At 43.8% G+C, this 21,079-nt stretch overlaps 1 protein-coding gene across 1 annotated transcript in view; it reads right to left on the reverse strand.

Moving 5' to 3' along the window:
* Positions 1 to 21,079, reverse strand: part of LOC106574313 (alpha-1,6-mannosylglycoprotein 6-beta-N-acetylglucosaminyltransferase A) — a 116,553-nt gene that overhangs the window by 32,260 nt on the left and 63,214 nt on the right. The window contains exon 10 of the mRNA XM_014150150.2: positions 16,139 to 16,272. Within this exon, the coding sequence (XP_014005625.1) occupies positions 16,139 to 16,272 (134 nt within the window). The remainder of the gene's footprint in view (positions 1 to 16,138; positions 16,273 to 21,079) is intronic.

Consider the following 21,079-nt stretch of genomic DNA (forward strand, 5'->3'; position numbering starts at 1 on the left):
TGGGGAGAAGGAGAAGGGAGGCCTCTGTCATCACTCAGTGTATAAGTGGATGTGACAGTCTGCAGAAAAGGTTTGTGGGCCCAGCTGGACTATGCCAAGATGCCAGGCCAGTCGACTTCAATCAGCTGGCCAAAACAAGACATACACCCGGGCTCGGCACTTCGTAGCAGGCAATCCATGCATAATGTAATTTTGGTAATTTTGTGGAAGCCATAAAAAGTAATTGGAAAACGTCTCGCACTCAAGCTGACTGGATACGGTCAGAAACGCAGCAGGAGACTTTGTTCCGGTTCCGTTGGCATGCATTGAAATGCGTGGCTTCTTTTGCAAAATAACTATGAATTAACAGACTTATTTTCAAATAATTTGATGACCCCCGGATTAAGGGATGCCACCAAAGGTTTTATAAAAAAACAACTGGGGGGGGACTACTAAGCTATATGGAATTGCTTTAAGAAGGTCATACCAAGGCTCATTTTGCTATTTTATTGGGAATCTTAAGTCCCCTTGAAGTATATATAAAAAAAACACATTGGAATTTGGCCTTACTGCTATTAGCCCATACAAACGCATTGAATAGCGTTCACTAAATGGAACCACAGTCACCCCAAAAAATCTAAAGGAAGTTTGTTCAGAAGTGTCCGTCCTATATCTCAGAGATATAATAAAGATCAGGAACCACATTTTTTTGGGACATGCATTTGACTGCTTACTTTTGCCACTAAACTATCCCCATATATAAACTGAACAAAAATATAAATGCAACATGCACCGATTTTACTGATTTACAGTTCATGTACAGTTGTGGCCAAAAGTTGAGAATGACACAAATATTAATTTTCACAAAGTCTGCTGCCTCAGTTTGTATCATGGGAATTTGCATATACTCCAGAATGTTATTAAGAGTGATCAGATGAACTGTAATTAATTGCAAAGTCCCTCTTTGCCAAGCAAATGAACTGAATCCCCAAAAAACATTAACACTGCATTTCAGCCCTGCCACAAAAGGATCAGCTGACATCATGTCAGTGATTCTCTCGTTAACACAGGTGTGAGTGGTGACGAGGACAAGGCTGGAGATCACTCTGTCATGCTGATTGAGTTCGAATAACAGACTGGAAGCTTCAAAAGGAGAGTGGTGCTTGGAATCATTGTTCTTCCTCTGTCAACCATGCTTACCTGCAAAAAAACACATGCCGTCATCATTGCTTTGCACAAAAAGGGCTTCACAGGCAAGGATATTGCTGCCAGTAAGATTGCACCTAAATCAACCATTTATCGGATCATCAAGAACTTCAAGGAGAGTGGTTCAATTGTTGTGAAGAAGGCTTCAGGGCGCCCAAGAAAGTCCAGCAAGCGCCAGGACCGTCTCCTAAAGTTGATTCAGCTGCGGGATCGGGGCACCACTAGTACAGAGCTTGCTCAGGAATGGCAGCAGGCAGGTGTGAGTGCATCTGCACCCACAGTGAGGCGAAGACTTTTGGAGGATGGCCTGGTGTCAAGAAGGGCAGCAAAGAAGCCACTTCTCTCCAGGAAAAACATCAGGGACAGACTGATATTCTGGGATTGGACTGCTGAGGACTGGGGTAAAGTCATTTTCTCTGATGAATCCCCTTTCCGATTGTTTGGGGCATCCGGAAAAAAGCTTGTCCGGAGCAGACGAGGTGAGCGCTACCATCAGTCTTGTGTCATGCCAACAGTAAAGCATCCTGAGACCATTCATGTGTGGGGTTGCTTCTCAGCCAAGGGAATGGGCTCACTCACAATTTTGCCTAAGAACACAGCCATGAATAAAGAAGGGTACCAACACATCCTCCGAGAGCAAGTTCTCCCAACCATCCAGGAACAGTTTGTTGACGAACAATGCCTTTTCCAGCATGATGGAGCACCTTGCCATAAGGCAAAAGTGATAACTAAGTAGCTCGGGGAACAAAACATCGATATTTTGGGTCCATGGCCAGGAAACTCCCCAGACCTTAATCCCATTGTGAACTTGTGGTCAATCCTCAAGAGGCGGGTGGACAAACAAAACCCCACAAATTCTGACAAACTCCAAGCATTGATTATGCAAGAATGGGCTGCCATCAGTCAGGATGTGGCCCAGAAGTTAATTGACAGCATGCCAGGGCAGATTGCAGAGGTCTTGAAAAAGCAGGGTCAACACTGCAAATATTGACTCTTGCATCAACTTCATGTAATTGTCAATAAAAGCCATTGACACTTATGAAATGCTTGTAATTATACTTCAGTATTCCATAGTAACATCTGACAAAAATATTTAAAGACACTGAAGCAGCAAACTTAGTGAAAATTAATATTTGTGTCATTCTCAAAACTTTTGGCCACGACTGTATTTCAATTGACTGATTTCCTTATATTCATTAGGCCCTAATCTATGGATTTTACATGACTGGGAATACAGACTGCTGGTCACAGATTACTACATATATATATATATATATATATTTTTTTTTAAAGTTAAGACGTGGATCAGAAAACCAGTGAGTATCTGGTGTGACCACCCTTTGCCTCAGAGTTGATCAGGCTGTTGATTGTGACCTGTGGAATGTTGTCCCACACCTCCTGAAATGGTTGTGTAACTGGATAATTGCAGGAAACGAAACACTGTCGTACAGATCAATCCAGAGCATCCCAAACATGCTCAATCGGTGACATGTCTTGAGTATGCAAACCATGGAAGAACTGGGACATTTTTAGCTTACAGGAATTGAATACAGATCCTTGGAACATGGGGCCGTGTATTATCATGCCGAAACACGAGGCGGATGAATGGCACTACAATGGGCCTCAGGATCTCGTCACGGTATCTCTGTGCATTGAAATTGCCATAGATGAAATGCAATTGTGTTTGTTGTCTGTAGCTTTTACCTGCCTAACCATAACCCCACCATGGGGCACTCTGTTCACAATGTTGACATCAGCAAACCGCTCGCCCACACAACGCCATACACGCTGTCGCACATCTGCCCGGTACAGTTGAAACCAGGATTCATCCAGCGTGCCAGCGGCCATCGAAGGTAAGCATCTGCCCACTGAAGTCAGTTACAACGCCGAACTGCAGTCAGGTCAAGACCCTGGTGAGGACGGCGAGCACGCAGGTGAGCTTCCCTGCGACGGTTTCTGACAGTTTGTCCAGAAATTCTTTGGTTGTGCAAACCCAGTTTCATCAGCTGTCCGGGTACCTGATCTCAGACGATCCCACAGGTGAAGAAGCTGGATGTACAGTAGATGTACACAGATATTTTGGAAAACAGTTTAATGTTGTCATCCCATCTCGAGACTTACTTACCCAAATTGGCCCACATGGAACAAAGTGGTAGGGATGCACGATTAATCGAATTCGGATCGAAATTGCGATATTGACTTTCAATACCCATATCGCAAGAGGCTGTGATTTCTCCTTTCTTTAAAACTCCATTAATACAACAAAAACTCCACTACAGTACCTCCTCCAATTAGATGCGCTAGACTCTGTTCATTCAATCTATAAATGCAGAGGATGCTGACCAATCACAAGTGCCCCCACTTCTAGTGCGCAGTTAGATGCTGGTGAGGAGAGAAAGGGCTTTAACAAAGACAGTACAGTATGAGGTTTAGAAACTCTGTGGCTTTATCTCAGTGTGTAGTGGAAACATGAGTGCTGCTTGTGCTAACGAGAATGCCGTTTTGGTGCCAAAGGGTGCATTTTCAGTGGTATGGGAGTATTTTGGCTACAGGCAAACCGATGTCAACCACATGCAAGTGTTGTGCAAAAAGTGCCTCAGTTGTGGCGACAACAATAAGCAACACGACAAATGTATTAAATAATTTGAAGAATAACCATTCCCTACTTTACGACGATTACATGGGAAAAAATGCGCCCGACAGCAGCAAAGTCCATCAGGAGATATGCATTTTATGGAAAATGATGAACGACTTGGAAGGTGTGTTCCACGACGCACAAGCAGAGTGGAACTAACCTTCCACGAAGTTACACTTTTTTCCAGAGAACGCATAAAACCCCAATTTAATAATCCCTTTTATGCCATGGCTATAATTTAACACATTTGCCTATAGAAATGTGTTTATTTGCAGGTAGAAATGTGTTCAACATCCACTGAAGTAGCTAGCAAGTTTACTATATACGGTGCCTTCGGAAAGTATTCCGACCCCTTGACTTTTTCCACATTTTGTTATGTTACAGCCTTATTCTAAAATTTATTAAAATTGATTTTTTTCCTCAACCTACAATACCCCATAATGACAAAGCAAAAACAGGTTTTTAGAAATGTTTGCAAATGTATACAAAATATATTTTTAAGGCTCTTTGACTTATAATTTCAATTATACAAATGATTGTGTAATTATTTATTAGTCGGCTCAATCATAAGCTTCGTATTCAATTTGCAGCCTCCTGTGCTAGGAACATATGGAAATTGGCTCCAATTTCATTAATATGATTAAAATACTATATACCAATCCCGCAGCCATAGTTAAAAGAGAAGATCATAGATAAATTCATCTTATTCTCAAGTTATACCTAACCAAATCATCCCTACTGCCTCCCAAGACCCCAATGGAGGACTCCACCTCTACTTATGGAAACCTCATTTGTTTTCCATTTTAAATATTTGGGAGTAAATATACTGTATTTCCTTCCTTAGATAAAACCACTGCCAGAAACTTTAACAGAATGCTCAGATCAATCCAACCTCTACTAGATGGAATATTATACCGGTTGATTTAACTAGCAGAATATCTATTGTCTCAATGCTTCCCATGGATCCCCTTCTGGCAGGTGGGAAACATGGCTTCCGGGTGGGGCTGGAGGATGCGGGCTGGTGGATGGGGACAGGGGGGGAAATGGGTTGGGTTTATCATTGTAGGCATTTCTTAGATTTCTTATTGTACCTGTAACCGCCCCTCTGGAAAAAATTTAAAATACAAATAAAGTTGGTCACTAAAAAGAAAGAAAGGCAGCAGCAGCGAGTGAGGACGGCCAAGTGTTGTTACTGGAGAACATAGGACAATTAAAACTTTGTTTGAAAAGTGATTGACAATTATATGAACAGAAATAATGTATAGAAGCAAAGGGGGGACCAACTCCATATTAATGCCCATGATTTTGGAATGAGATGTTCGACGAGCAGACCACCTACTTTTGGTCATGTAGTGTACAGTTGAAGTCAGAAGTTTACAAACACTTAGGTTGGAGTCATTAAAACTAGCTTTTCAACCACTCCACAAATGTCTTGTAAACAAACTATAGTTTTGTCAAGTCGGTTAATACATCTACTGTGTGTATGACAAGTAATTTTTCCAACAATTGTTTACAGACAGATTATTTCACTGTATCACAATTCCAGTGGTTCAGAAGTTTACATGGACTAAGTTGACTGTGCCTGTAAACAGCTTGGAAAATTCCAGAAAATGACATCATGGCTTTAGAAGCTTCTGATAATTTGAGTCAATTGGAGGTGTACCTGTGTATGCATTTCAAGGCCTACCTTCAAACTCAGTGCCTCTTTGCTTGACATCATGGGAAAATAAAAGAAATCAGCCAAGACCTTGTAGAACTCCACAAGTCTGGTTCGCCTGAAGGTACCACGTTCGTCTGTACAAACAATAGTACAGAAGTATAAACACCATGGGACCACGCACCCGTCATACCGCTTACGAAGGAGATGCGTTCTGTCTCCTGGAGATTAACGTACTTTGGTGAGAAAAGTGCAAATCAATCCCAGAACAGCAAAGGACCTTGTGAAGATGCTAGAGGAAACAGGTACAAAAGTATCTATATCCACACTAAAACGAGTCCTATATCGACATAACTTGAAAGGCTGCTCAGCAAGGAAGAAGCCACTGCTCCAAAACTGCCATAAAAAAGCTAGACTACGGTTTGCAACTGCACATGGGGAACAAGATTGTACTTTTTGGAGAAATGTCCTCTGGTCTGATGAAACAAAAATATAACTGTTTGGCCATAATGACCATCAATATGTTTGGAGGAAAAAGGGGGAGGCTTGCAAGCCAAAGAACACCATCTCAACCGTGAAGCACGGGGGTGGCAGCATCATGTTGTGGGAGTGCTTTGCTGCAAGAGGGTCTGGTGCACTTCACAAAATAGATGGCATCATGAGGAAGGAGAATTATGTGGATATATTGAAGCAACATCTCAAGACATCAGTCAGAAAGTTAAAGCTTGGTTGCAAATGGGTCTTCCAAATGGACAATGACCCCAAGCATACAAAGTTGTGGCAAAATGGCTTTAAGGAAAACAAAGTCAAGGTATTGGAGTGGCCATCACAAAGCTCTGACCTCAATCCTATAGAAAATTTGTGGGCAGAACTGAAAAAGCGTATGCGAGCAAGGAGGCCTACAAACCTGACTCAGTTACACCAGCTCTGTCAGGAGGAATTGGACAAAATTCACCCAACTTATCGTGGGAAGCTTGTGGAAGACTACCCAAAACATTTGACCCAAGTTAAACAATTTAAAGGCAATGCTACCAAATACTAATTGAGTGTAAACTTCTGACCCACTGGGAATGTGATGAAAGAAATAAAAGCTGAAATAAAAATCACTCATTCTTAAAACATTTCACATTCTTAAAATAAAGTGGTGATCCTAATTGACCTAAGACAGGGAATTTTTACTAGGATTAAATGTCAGGAATTGTGAAAAACAGTTTAAATGCATTTGGCTAAGGTGTATGTAAACTTCTGACTTCAACTGTCTCTACATCTATCGATCCATATGGTACTGGAACTGACCCCGTATATAGTATTCTTACTTCCTTTACCGTGCTCTTCTTATTTCTTATTTTTAAATCTTGTGTATTTCTCTTCTACCTTCTTATTTGTTGCATTACATTGTTATTATTATTGCATTGTTGGGGTAAGAGCTTGCAAGAAAGGAATTTCACTGTAACTTGAAAAACTTAAAGTTGTGGGATGGAAATTAATCTTAAGCACCTTCTGATTATGAGCTGTCACTCCACACTGGTTGCCTCCATACCTTGCATAAGGGACAGAAAGAATAAGAAGAAAAAAAAGAAAACATCCTGCTTAATGAACAACCCTCACTAACTACCATAGGGTTATCGTACACACACACGGCCCCACCACACTCACGCTTTCAGGAAGCCAGCATGTTGTCCATTCATTAACGTTGTCAGGGAGGGGTGTAAAGGGGATGGAATGCGCAAGGCTCAGTTAAGTCATCACCAGGGCTTATGTGTATCGAGAGAGAGACACACACTCAGAGAGATACAGCGCGAGAAAGAGACAGACAGAGTGAGAGACAGACAGAGTGAGAGACAGACAGAGTGAGAGAGACAGAGTGAGAGACAGACAGAGTGAGAGACAGACAGAGTGAGAGACAGACAGAGTGAGAGACAGACAGACAGACAGACAGACAGAGTGACAGAGTGACAGACAGACAGACAGAGTGACAGACAGACAGACAGACAGACAGACAGACAGACAGACAGACAGACAGACAGACAGACAGACAGACAGACAGACAGAGTGAGAGACAGACAGAGTGAGAGACAGACAGAGTGAGAGAGAGACAGAGTGAGAGAGAGAGAGTGAGACAGACAGAGTGAGAGACAGAGACAGACAGAGTGAGAGACAGAGACAGACAGAGTGATAGACAGACAGACAGACAGACAGACAGACAGACAGACAGACAGACAGACAGACAGACAGACAGACAGCGACAGACAGACAGACAGACAGACAGACAGACAGACAGACAGACAGACAGACAGACAGAGAGACAGACAGAGTGAGACAGACAGACAGAGTGAGAGACAGACAGACAGAGTGAGAGACAGACAGACAGAGTGAGAGACAGACAGACAGAGTGAGAGACAGACAGACAGAGTGAGAGACAGACAGACAGACAGACAGACAGACAGACAGACAGACAGACAGACAGACAGACAGACAGACAGACAGACAGAGAGACAGAGAGACAGAGAGACAGAGAGACAGAGAGAGAGAGAGAGACCCCCTGACTCAGCACTTTGTATCCCATTGAGGAGGAAATGCTAAATTAATGCAAACAGCCAAGCAGGCCCAGCCCAGAGCAGCACTGGCACAAAGGATAAGGCTGAACCTGTTGTTTTTAGAGATCAGCACTCACATTATTTGGCAGGTATCTTCTCTCTCTCTGTATCTCTATCACTACATCTTTCATTATCTCACTCTCCGTCCATCTCTCCCTCCCTCTCCGTGTCCCCCTTACTCGCTGTGTATAGTGGACTACTTTTTACCAGGGCCCATAGGACCAGCTCATAGGGTATAGGGTGAAATAGGGTGGAATTTGGGACGACACTCTGGGCTTTACTCGATGGACTTGGCCCCTCTGAAGTTTATGCTTATAAAATAATGCAACAGTTCCTAATCAAAGGAGGGGTAGGGAAAGCAGCCGGTGCCCTCATTCTGTAGCATCCCATTTCACTGGGTCCTTATCGTAGCTCCTGGCCAAGGAAGGATGACTACTTCACAGCTGTCATCTGGCCATAATTCATCATAATCAGATGTTTATTTCTGCCTGAATTTTTAAATGGCAAAAAAGGAAAACACCATCTGCTTGATAAGAAATTTAAGAAAGTGCACTGAGGCCATATACATTTCTGCGTGGCTTGTTGAATGTTAAATTGAAAGATGTTGAAATTGAAAGAAAAAAATTCTAGCGTGAAATGGAATTCTATTCTGCATAGGTTTTGATAGGCCTTAGTGAAATTCAGGTGTGTCTTGTACGCCTGCTACGTTAGGTTAATCTACTCTAGACTAAATGCACGCCCCTTCAAATCTCCTCTGCTTCTGCATTTCCCCTGCTTGTTTGTTTTCATTTAGGTAATTTCAGTTCAGTGTTTTTCCTGAGGTGGAAGAGCGGATTTAAAATGAAAAGGGGAAAAGTAGCAAAGGCAAAAAAGGAAATAACCATCTGCTTGAAATTTAAGAAAGTGCACTGAGGCCATATGCTTTTCTGTAGGGCTTAATGAATGTTAAATTGAAAGATGTTGAAATTGAAAGACAAAAAAACACAAGCGTGAAATGCAATTCTATTCTGCATAAATGTTGATAGTCCTTATCATGAAATTATATTAAAAAAGACAATTGGCTGGACATACTGCTTTTGATCTACCAAGACAATTTCAGTTCAACATTTAGTTTCCCTATTCAGAACTTGTGGAACATTATTAAGATTATAAGCACTGAACTGAAATGACCTAAATGAAAACAAACAAGCAGGGGAAATGCAGAAGCAGAGGTTTGAAAGGGCATGCATTTAGTCTAGAGTAGATTAACCTAACGTAGCAGGCGTACAAGACACACCTGAAACTACATCCCCTACATACTGGTCTTGACAAGAAGAAGAAAATAAATAACTGGTCGGGGGAGGTTCTCTTCGGCACTGTTCAATCCAGTAAATGTGGAGGAGTTGTTAAGATGGAGTGCCTCCTTGTTAATGTCCAAAAGCGGATGTTGCGTCACAGGCTCTCTTGCCATTTCCCCTGAAAACGGAACATCCGGGTGGTTGGGGACTCGGCAGAGGCTAAGAAGAGATAAACATCACTGTAATCAACTTCAGCATTTTACAGGGGGGAGTTTCCCTCTGACAACAGTGGGGATGTGTTCATTAGGGCACGCAACAAATACTTTTATTTACGCTTTGCAACGGAAATTAAGCTTTCTTATTGGACAAGTCCAGGAATAGCAGTCCTTGTTTTAGTTAGTTATCTTCCGTTTGGCACCTGGTAAACCCGACCCAGGGCTGGTCTTCCGAAAACAAACAAACAGAGAAGACTGGGCTAGTCCTGGGGACCTTGGCTGAAGACCTCTAAATGCTCTATTGCGCTGTGCTCCTGGGCCCATATTCACAAAGCCTCTCAGAGTAGGAGTACTGATCTAGGATCAGGTCCCCTGTGTCCAGAAAATCTTATTAAATATGATCTAAAAGAGAAAACTGATTCTAGATCAGCAGTCCTACTCTGAAATGCTTGATGCATACGGCCCCTGATACCTGTCCCTGTGAGCTCTGACAGATAAGACAGAAAGTAGAGTTGGGAATTTCCCCTAGCTTAAGTTAAATCTCTAGAATATTGCAGTGTCATCTCAGGAGTTGGGTATGGAAAACATCAAAACATTGACAGTGGGTGGTGTATGCACGTCAATGCATTTCCCACAAAGGGCTCTGCTCGAATTCTCCGCACCATAGCACACATGCACTCACGCACACACACTCACTCACGCACACACATCCCAAACGCTGCTACCAGACTCTTATTATACTGCTCAATTTATACACTTTCCCCCCCATCCCCCCCTTCCCCAATACACGTGTAAATATTGGACAATAAATTGTGCCTTCCTGTATTATACTTATGCTAAAATTGTATTCTATTCTACTGCCATTTGAGTTTGTATTCTTATCTTTTATTATTTCTTATTGTTGTTACATTGTCAAGAAGGAACCTGCCAGTAAGCATTTTGCTGGACGATGTATACCATACGTATCCCGTACATACGACTAATAACACTTGAAACTTACAATAGTTTTGGTTTGTTCTTAGAACTTTAAACCATATGAAGTGCTCACTCCCAGAACTCGCATATCCCTCCCAAATGGCACCCTATTGCCTATACAGTGCACTACTTTTGACCAGAGCCTTGTCAGACATAGTGCACTATATAGGAAATAGGGTCAAAAGTAGTGCATTATATAGGGAATAGGGAGCCATATGGGACAGGCCTATACATTAGTCCACTTGGAAATGGACTTGCATGTGTTTGTGTCCGCCAGCCCTGGGCAGGTGATGGAAGCCAAGAGCCAGAGTAACAGAACAGCCAGGCTAAGTCATGTACCAGCTGGAGCAAGAGCAGGGGAAACATTTGCTCAATGAAGGGGGTGTGTTAATCCCTTTGCCTGTTTATAACTGTACAGATGGATGTAGGAGAGTGTTCCAGCAGATCCCTCAATCACACAAACACTATTCAGGCCAGTGAAACAGGACCCTTGAAGGGCCTGCTCAGGCCCTTGGTGTAGTCGGTCAGTCACACATTCGCCAACTGGGAGGGCATCGTGTAGAAAGAGTCTCTTTCCCGTATGAACAGGGAGTGTGACTGGTTCCAAACCAATCATCAAATCTCACTACAGACAATGAATAACCTGTACGTACCAGCTGGCTTCAATTGCATGATCATTTTTCTCTCTCATTTGGCAGATATGTACACTGAACAAAAATATAAAACGCAACATGCAACAATTAACAATTTTACTGAGTTGCAGTTCAAATAAGGAAATCAGTCAATTGAAATCAATTCATTAGGCCGTCATGGTAAATAAGAATTTATTCTTAACGGATTTTCCTAGTTAAATAATGGCTAAATAAAAATAGATGGAATTCACATGACTGGGAATACAGATATGCATCGGTTGTTCACAGATACCTTTTAAAAAAAAAAGTAGGGGTGTGGATCAGAAAACCAGCCAGTATCTGGTGTGACCGCCTCAAGCAGCGCGACACATCTCCTTCGCATAGAGTTGACCAGGCTGTTGATTGTGGCTGTGGAGTGTTGTACCCCTCCTCTTCAATGGCTGTGCGAAGTTGCTGGATATTGTCGGGAACTGGAACACGCTGTCATACACGTCGATCCTGAGAATCCCAAAAATGCTCAATGGGTGACGTCTGGTAATTATGCAGGCCATGGAAGAACTGGAAGAACTGGGATATTTTCAGCTTCTAGGAATTGTGTACAGATCTTTGCGACATGGGGCTGTGTATTATCATGCTGAAACATGAGGTGGAGGCATCTCTGTGCACTCAAATTGCCATCAGTAAAATGCAAATGTCTTTGCTGTCCGTAGCTTATGTCTGCCCAACCAGAACCCCACCACCACGGAGCACTGTGTTCACAACCTGACATCAGCAAACCACTCACCCACACAACACCATACACGCGGTCTGCCATCTGCCCGATACAGTTGAAACCGGGATTCAACTGTGAAGAGCACACTTCTCCAGCGTGCCAGAGGCCATCAAAGGTAAGCATTTGCTCACTGAAGTCACTTACGACGCCAAACTGCAGTCAGGTCAAGACCCTGGTGAGGACGACGAGCAAGCAGATAAAGCTTCCGTGAGACGGTTTCTGACAGTTTGTGCAGAAATTCTTTGGTTGTGCAAACCCACAGTTTTATCAGCTGTCTGGATGACTGGTCTCAGACGATCCCGCAGGTGAAGAAGCCGGATGTGGAGGTCCTGGGCTGGCGTGGTTACACGTGGTCTGCGGTTGTGAGGCCGGTTAGACATACTGGCAAATTCTCTACCCAAATTATGATTGAGAAATGAACATTCAATTCTCTGGCAACAGGTCTGGCAGCATGCCAATTGCACACTCCCTCAAAACTTCAGACATCTTTGGCATTGTGTTGTGTGCCAAAACTGCACATTTTGGAGTGGCCTTTTATTGTCCCCAGCATAAAGAGGCACCTGTGTAACGATCATGCTGTTTATTTAGCTTCTTGATATGACATACCTGTAGGGTTGTAAAAATTCCAGGAACTTTCAATAAATTCCTTGGTTTTCCAGAAATCCTGGTTGGAGTATTCCAGACTTTCTGCACATTCCTTCCTGATTCCAGGAAAACCTCCAACAGGGATTTCGGGAAAACCATGGAATTTATTGACAATTCCTGGATTTTTGCAACCCTACACACCTGTCAGTTGGATGGATTATCTTGGCAAAGGAGAAATGCTCACTAAAAGGGATGTAAAGAAATATGTGCAAAAATTGGAGCTAAATAAGCTTTTTGTGCATATGGAACATTTCTGGGATGCCATTTCTGGGACATCTCAGCTCATGAAACATGGGACCAACACTTTATATGTTGCGTTTATATTTTTGTTCAGTGTATCCTTACCCTATACAGGGGATTACATATCCTCTGTAGAGTTAATATGCAACATAATGTAACATTGTTATGTGTTCGGTAAGTAGACCATTGCTTATGGACATTTGAGTCTTTTATGAAATAGCTAACTACATCAAGCAGAACATTAGCCTACTTATATTATGACATAAATACTTAACTATAAATATTATGAATACTGAAACTATGAATACTGAAAATGTTTATTGAAACATCTTTCAAAACATTCAATGCATTGATATTGTAAACAGCACACACAGGAAGTGTGTCAAAGAGCTATAGTAAAGAGGGTCAAATTACACTGTTGAATCAAAACCATAATGAAGTGACACATCGAAACAGCATGTTGACCTCACACCCTACAACGATACAGCCACACCACCAGATCACATAGCTGACTATGAACTATAGACGTAGGTACAATTATTTGAATTCCATAGTATTTTTTGTTTGTTTTTTTGTGAGCTCAATGCAACATTGCACAGTTTCTCTAGAGATAAATCAGATCCAACCTGAACTGTGCGATGTAGTAGGGAGTTGTAGTTTCCAACAGGCCAATATTCTACATTGTTTAGCGCCTCCAGACTCAACTCTGAACCTAAATAAAAAAATCTAATTTTATTTATCACATACATGCGTTTAGCAGATGTTATTGCGGGTGTAGCGAAATGCTGGGACACCAGGTGTCTGCAATTAATTATCAGGTAGAACAGAAAACCAGCAGGCGCTGGACCTCGTAGGGTAAGAGTTGAATAAACCCTGGTTTAGCGCATCAAATGTGTTAATTAACTACAATGACCATAATCCATTGCACATCTACTTGTCCTGTCTGTTTCTTTTAGCGTGCTAAGGAAGAGAGAACAATGCGCGACCGTGAGGGGCTATAGAGAGCAGCTACGCGCGGTATCCCTTCCTGAAAATACGTGATCTAAGTGATTTATGACTACTGAATACCAACAATCAAAGGGTGCCTTATTTACTTTGAAGAACTAGAAAACTGCATAAGCAGCAGCTTTATAGAGATGACTTGGAATGAAATAATAAAGTCATCAAATAAAGCAAATATAATATACAAACTGAAATATTTTATGTTAGTAATGTTAATAAATGATGGCTAATAAGTGATGGGCAGTCACTACTATAATGGGACTTTGATTGTTTTATCCTGTGTTGTTACAGCATTCAACCCACATAATGCATAGTACATTTCATGTAAAATAAATTATACTGAGACCGAAATCAAAAACAGTGATTCTTTTTGAATAATCGAACCGAAACCGAACAGGCCTCAAAAAGCACTAATCGCTCAGCACTACTATGAGCTGATTTAATCTTACTATTATATACATGGGAACAAAACAAAGACAATAGTAACTTATAAGGTTGTCAGAATGTACTCTTTCCTGAGACAGGGACTAAAGGACTTTCCTTTTGTTTTATTGCATACAACAACACCACCAGAGGATGAAGAACAAGTTATATAGTAGGCTATAGTAACTGTTCAGTACAAGCCTGGGACTAGAGTCTGTACCTAGCCGGAAGCAGAGAAACAATTCTAGATGTGAACATGCTGTTATGGTTTTGGAGAGGAAAACAGTGGTGAGAAGAACAACATTGGAAATGTTCCATGGCTAGCCTGGCTCCTAAAATATCTGTTTGTGCTGTCTTGACAACTCCTGTCAGGCGAGACAAGACAGCACAAACCGATCTGGGCGATTAGAGCCCTTTCCCTCTCCTGTCTCATTGGCCAGAGCCCTTTCCCTCTCATGTCTCATTGGCCAGAGCCCTTTCCCTCTCCTGTCTCATTGGCCAGAGCCCTTTCCCTCTCCTGTCTCATTGGCCAGAGCCCTTTCCCTCTCCTGTCTCATTGGCCAGAGCCCTTTCCCTCTCCTGTCTCATTGGCCAGAGCCCTTTCCCTCTCCTGTCTCATTGGCCAGAGCCCTTTCCCTCTCCTGTCTCATTGGCCAGAGCGCTTTCTCCTGTCTCATCGCTTTCCCTCGTCTACACCCTTTATGCAGTGATTTATGCAAGACTACTTAATGGTATTGAATGGAACCCAAGGCTAGGATTGAATTCCCCGTGGCGCCTTTGTCTTAATGTCCTCTGTTACATCTTAGGCTGGAAGGAAATCCAACCCTCAGAGTTAACATATTGAAAATACAAGTTTTGTTTATTCAAACCCCATTGTTGTTGTTACACAACTGCAAGTGTGAGATACAGTGACTTCCCCTAAGCCTGGAAACAGAGCTGAAACAACAGGATATAAAACAATACGCTGAGGATAAGGTGAATGTTTCTCCATAGGCAAGAGTAGGGGACACAAATCCAACAAGCCCCGATGCACCGAAACAAATCTGTGTTTCATTTCGACCCATGGTGTAACCGACGTGCGTTTGATTAGTTACAGATATCATCTAACCCTCGCAGCTAGTAAACTGGATGACATGAAAAGACCTGTGTCGTATGAGAATGGCATGCTCTATCCGCAACACAAAGGGTCTATTGAGGCTGGTCTGCTATTCCAGCCTGACGTGGGCCAAACCACTGAAACCGGAGAGGGGTATTCATTCATTCTGGGTAACATTTTACTTTCCATCTGCCATGGGGAAAAGGTTAAAACACCCCGGGGTGGTGGAATCTCCCTCCCCAACCCTGGGTCGTGTTCATTAGGGCACGTAACAGAAAACATAACGTGTTTTGCAAAGGAAAACAAAAATGAGTGTGTCTTATTGGGCTCCCGAGTCTCGCAGCAGTCTAAGGCTCTGCATCTCAGTGCTTGAGGCCTCACTAGAGACACCCTGGTTCGAATCCAGGTTGTATCTCAACCGGCCATGATTGGGAGTCCCATAGGGCGGCGCACAATTGGCCCAGCGTCATCCGGGTTTGGCCGGTGTAGGCCGTCATTGTAAATAAGAATTTGTTCTTAACTGGCTTGCCTAGTTAAATAAAGATTAAATGTAAAAACATTATTTTTTTCTTGGATGAGTACAGGTTGCCCCTCACTGTTTTAGACCATTTTCTTCCATTTGGTGCCTTATGAACATTCCCTGTAATTAGGTGGGAGTAGGGTGCAGTTGTCCCTAGAGGCTGATCTTGGGTCAGTTCTGAATTTCCCCCATTAATGGTTAAGGTTAGGATTGGGGAGGAGAAGCTGATCCTAGATCTGCACCCCAGAACCATGAGGCGGTACTTACGGAACATGGTGTTGAACTGCTGGGGGTTGAGGTTCCACTTGCCCCAGGGGGTCTTGTGGCCCTTGGACTGAGCATAGTGGGCGTGGTTGAACTCGGGCTCTGTGCCGAAGGAATCCAAAACCCGCAGCATACACCTGTCACACACCACATTATAGTGTTAGCATACATCTGTAATACACACCGCATTATAGCATTAATACACACTTCCAGCTGTATAACTCAACCACTAATAAATGGTTAATGAGTTACATGATGCATATATTTTCCACACCTTCAGCATGGCCACAGATAGTGTACAAAGCTCAGAGAGAGCGTCCTACTGATCAGACTGGAACGGTCAAGGTTACACATCATGACTAATTAGAGGACCAGAGAAAAGATGTCATGTGGAATGGAATGACACATTCATGACCTTTTCTCTCTCGCTTTCTCTCAGTCCCTCTCAGTCAGCCCCCCCTCTCTCAGTCTTTAGCTTTCTCTCACTCTCCATCTATCTAGCTCTCTCTCTTTCAGTCTCCCTGACACATGCTTTTTTAGATAATAAGTCACCCCCCCACCAAAAAAACTATGTCCAAAGCCTAAAAATAAACACCAGGCTATGCTTCACCACTATTCCTTTCTATCTTTAATCCTTCTGGACAGAGCCCAACATACTCATCTGATTGACCCCTGACGGGGTGGAGGTGTAATAATGAGTATTAATCAAATTGATGAAGAGCCAGGAGTACCAGAGAGGCCGGCTAAGCTCAGTCTGGGAGCCCATGCAAGGCCACTCCTGACCAGGCAGATGTTTCGCAGATGCTGGGTGGGTGTGTGTGCATGCGTGAGAAAGAGCGAGAAAGACAGTGTGAGTGTGTGTGTGTGAGAGACAGTGTGTCTTCTCAAGATGCTCAGGAAATATGGGAAATGGATTCACAATGAGGAAACTTAAGACTAGTGGGACTAAAGCCGCAGCATGCAAATCTCTTCGTTTTTGAGACACTTGGGTATTGTCAGACGCAGTACAACATTCTTAGGAGATGACGAGAGAGAAAGAGAGAGAGAGATTCAGGTGAAATACTCTTTCAAATGAGATTGTTGTAGACTGGAGACAAAGGTTGTAATTCAAACATTGTTCAGATCAGTGGCAAGGAGTACAAAACTGTCGCCTTCAAGATATCAGTCGCGTGTTTATAATGATTTCCATGTACTATTGAGAATTAGACAAACTGAAATGATAGCGTATTATAGCCAGCAAATAATGATTACAGTTGATATGATGGCTGAAGCAAGCATTGGTTTTCTGCAGTGAGAGTGTGTGAGAGAGATAGATTGATACAGAAAGAGAAAGACCGAGTTAATGTGTGTATGTGCATGCGTGCCTGCCTGCATGTGTATGTGTGTGTGTGTGTGTGCCTGCTTGCGCGTGTGCGTGCCTGCTTGCGCGTGTGTGTGCGTGTGCCTGCTTGCGTGCGTGCGTGTGTGCGTGTGCCTGCTTGCGTGCGTGCGTGTGTGCGTGTGCCTGCTTGCGTGCGTGCGTGTGCCTGCGTGCGTGCGTGCCTGCTTGCGTGTGTGTGCCTGCTTGCGTGCGTGTGTGTGCCTGCTTGCGTGCGTGTGTGTGTGTGCCTGCTTGCGTGCGGTGTGTGTGTGTGTGCCTGCTTGCGTGCGTGTGTGTGTGTGCCTGCTTGCGTGCGTGTGTGCCTGCTTGCGTGTGTGTGTGTGTGCCTGCTTGCGTGTGTGTGTGTGTCTGCTTGCGCGGTGTGTGTGCTGCTGCGCGTGTGTGTGTGTGTGTGTGTGTGTGTGTGTGTGCCTGCTTGCGCGTGTGTGTGTGCCTGCTTGCGCGTGTGTGTGTCTGCTTGCGTGTGTGTGTGTGTTTGCCTGCTTGCGTGTGTGTGTGTGTGTGTGTGCCTGCTTGCGTGTGTGTGTGTGTGTGTGCCTGCTTGCGTGTGTGTGTGTGTTTGCCTGCTTGCGTGTGTGTGTGTGTGTGTGTGTTTGCCTGCTTGCGTGTGTGTGTGTGTGTGTGTGTGTGCCTGCTTGCGTGTGTGTGTGCCTGCTTGCGTGTGTGTGTGTGCCTGCTTGCGTGTGTGTGTGTGCCTGCTTGCGTGTGTGTGTGTGCCTGCTTGCGTGTGTGTGCCTGCTTGCGTGTGTGTGCCTGCTTGCGTGTGTGTGCCTGCTTGCGTGTGTGTGCCTGCTTGCGTGTGTGTGTCTGCTTGCGTGTGTGTGTGTGTGTGCCGCTGCGGGGGTGTGCCGCTCGTGTGGTGTGGTGCCTGCTTACGTGTGTGTGTGTGTGTCTGCTTACGTGTGTGTGCGTGTGTGTGTGTGTGCGCCTGCTTGCGTGTGTGTGTGTGCGCCTGCTTGCGTGTGTGTGTGTGCGCCTGCTTGCGTGTGTGTGTGTGTGCCTGCTTGCGTGTGTGTGTGCCTGCGTGTGCGTGCCTGCTTGCGTGTGTGTGTGTGTGTGCCTGCTTGCATGTGTGTGTGCATGCTTTAGTGTGTGTGTGAGTGTGAGTGTGTGTGTGTGTGCCTGCTTGCGTGTGTGTGTGTGTGTGTGTGTGTGTGTGTGTGTGTGTGTGTGTGTGTGTGTGTGTGTGTGCCTGCTTGCGTGTGTGTGTGCCTGCTTGAGTGTGTGTGCCTGCTTGAGCGTGTGCGTGCCTGCTTGCGTGTGCGTGCCTGCTTGCGTGTGCGTGCGTGCCTGCTTGCGGTGTGCGTGCGTGCCTGCTTGCGTGTGTGCGTGCGTGCCTGCTTGCGTGTGTGCGTGCGTGCCTGCTTGCGTGTGTGCGTGCGTGCCTGCTTGCGTGTGTGTGTGTGTGCCTGCTTTCGTGTGTGTGTGAGTGCTGAGTGTGTGTGTGTGCCTGCTTGCGTGTGTGTGTGTGTGCCTGCTTGCGTGTGTGTGTGCCTGCTTTCGTGTGAGTGTGCCTGCTTTCGTGTGAGTGTGTGTGAGTGAGTGTGAGAGGGAAGAAGAGTGACAAGACAGGAGAGGCGGTTGCACTCATTAAATTCTAAAACCACTAACACTGCTGAGCCGATCACTGGGATTCTCCCTACAGTCCTTTCACTGCCCTGAACAACCACACTCACATCCACTTTGGCCTTGGAACACAATTCTCGCTCTCAAATTCTCTTCCCTCTTGAGACTCAGACTGCTCCCTAATAGCACCCTATTTCCTATATAGTGCAGTGCACTACTTTTGACAAGAGTCCCATAGGGCTTTGGTCAAAACTAGTGCACTACAGTGAGCTCCAAAAGTATTGGGACAGTGATACATGTGTTGTTGTTTTGGCTCTGTACTTCAGCACTTTGGATTTGAAATGATACAATGTCTATGAGGTTTTATTGTAAATGAGAATAGAATACATTTTTAACACTTCTACATTCATGTGGATGCTACCATGATTATTTTGTGCCTAATAGAAATGAATGGTAAATAATGTATTGTGCCATTTGGGAGTCACTTTTATTGTAAATAAAAATATGTTTCTGAACACTTCTACATTAATGTGGATGCTACCATGATTATGGATAGTCCTGAACGAATCTTGAATAATGATGAGTGGAAAAGTTAGATGCATAAATATCATATTCCCCCAAAAATGCTAACCTCCCCTGTTATTGTAATGGTGAGAGGTTAGAATGTCTTGGGGGTATGATATTTGTGCGTCTAACTTTCTCATCATTCACGATTCATTCAAGACTATCCGTAATCATGGTAGCATCCACATTAATGTAGAATTGTTCTATATTAGAAGCTGTTCTGGAGAGGGTGGAAAATGAAAGACACTTAAAGATGCAGTCCAGGATCTTAAGCACGACAAATTTGTAACATATTGTACGAATTGCAAAAAATAACATATCATACGTAATGAATCACATAGTACACAATTGGATGACATAGTACACACACAAAAATAGGGACCCGTTTTGGCTCGTGAGCACCACTTTCAAAACTACTGGCTGAAATTCTACAAAAGTTCTGGAGCATCACTTTAAGTGGGGAGGGAAAGAGCTGGATAGACAAGGAGGAAGAAGAAGAGGACATATGTAAGAAGAATATAAACAAGACAGGATTAGATAACTATGGGCAAGACCAAAACAGTTCCACGACGTGACTCGTCAGTTTAAAAATCTAAATGTACATTCAACAGAAGTTTTGTCTGAAGTTACAGTAAAACAGTGGCATCTTATAACCTTCCTGGAAGTGCACATCACAAAATCAACACTGAATGAAGTGGCCAAATGTAAATGTCATCACCAATATGTATAACGAGAAATTAATCAATGCACTCATGAAAATGCCAGCTGGATCCTGCATTACGACAACACCGTCTGTAAAAAGGTTGAGTCTGTGTCACAAACGGCTCCCTATTCCCTAAATAGCGCATTACTTTTGACCAGGGGCTTTGGTCAAAACAAATGCATATTATAGGGAATAGAGAGCCGTTTGGGATGCAGTCTCAGTCAATTTCCTCAGAGCAAGATGAAACAGGATGCAAACCCAAAACCAACAAAAAGTGTTGACACGAGAAAGGAAATCTTGGGGCTATTAGCGAACCTGACTTATTGTTCTCACAAGGCGGTTCTCGTAACAACCTCCAACCACCGATGGGCTACATCAGAGGAACAATACCCACAAGGCGCCGGTTCAGACAGTCCTATCAGTGGAGCGCAGGCGCACACACACAATAGAGAGAGGGCAGAAAACAGACACAACCATGACCACTGCTCCATTAAGAGTTAAGACCTTGACCTGATGTTCCCCTGGAAACGGCCTAGCTACATGAGGACATCAAACGATTGAGCTCAGACATAATGCAATTTCAGCCCAGTGAGAGAGAACAGTTTGATGGCAGCCACTGTAACAGAGGTGGTTCTCATGATAGTGAGCTTGCTTGATGAGTAACCTTGCATGAAACCTGAAGACTTTTGTTAGCTTGAAAAAAATAGGGTCTTACAGAAGAAAAACCCAT

This window comes from Salmo salar, chromosome 16 (genome assembly GCF_965601325.2).
Source record: "Salmo salar chromosome 16, fSalSal1, whole genome shotgun sequence".
In the NCBI taxonomy this organism is placed as follows: domain Eukaryota; kingdom Metazoa; phylum Chordata; class Actinopteri; order Salmoniformes; family Salmonidae; genus Salmo; species Salmo salar.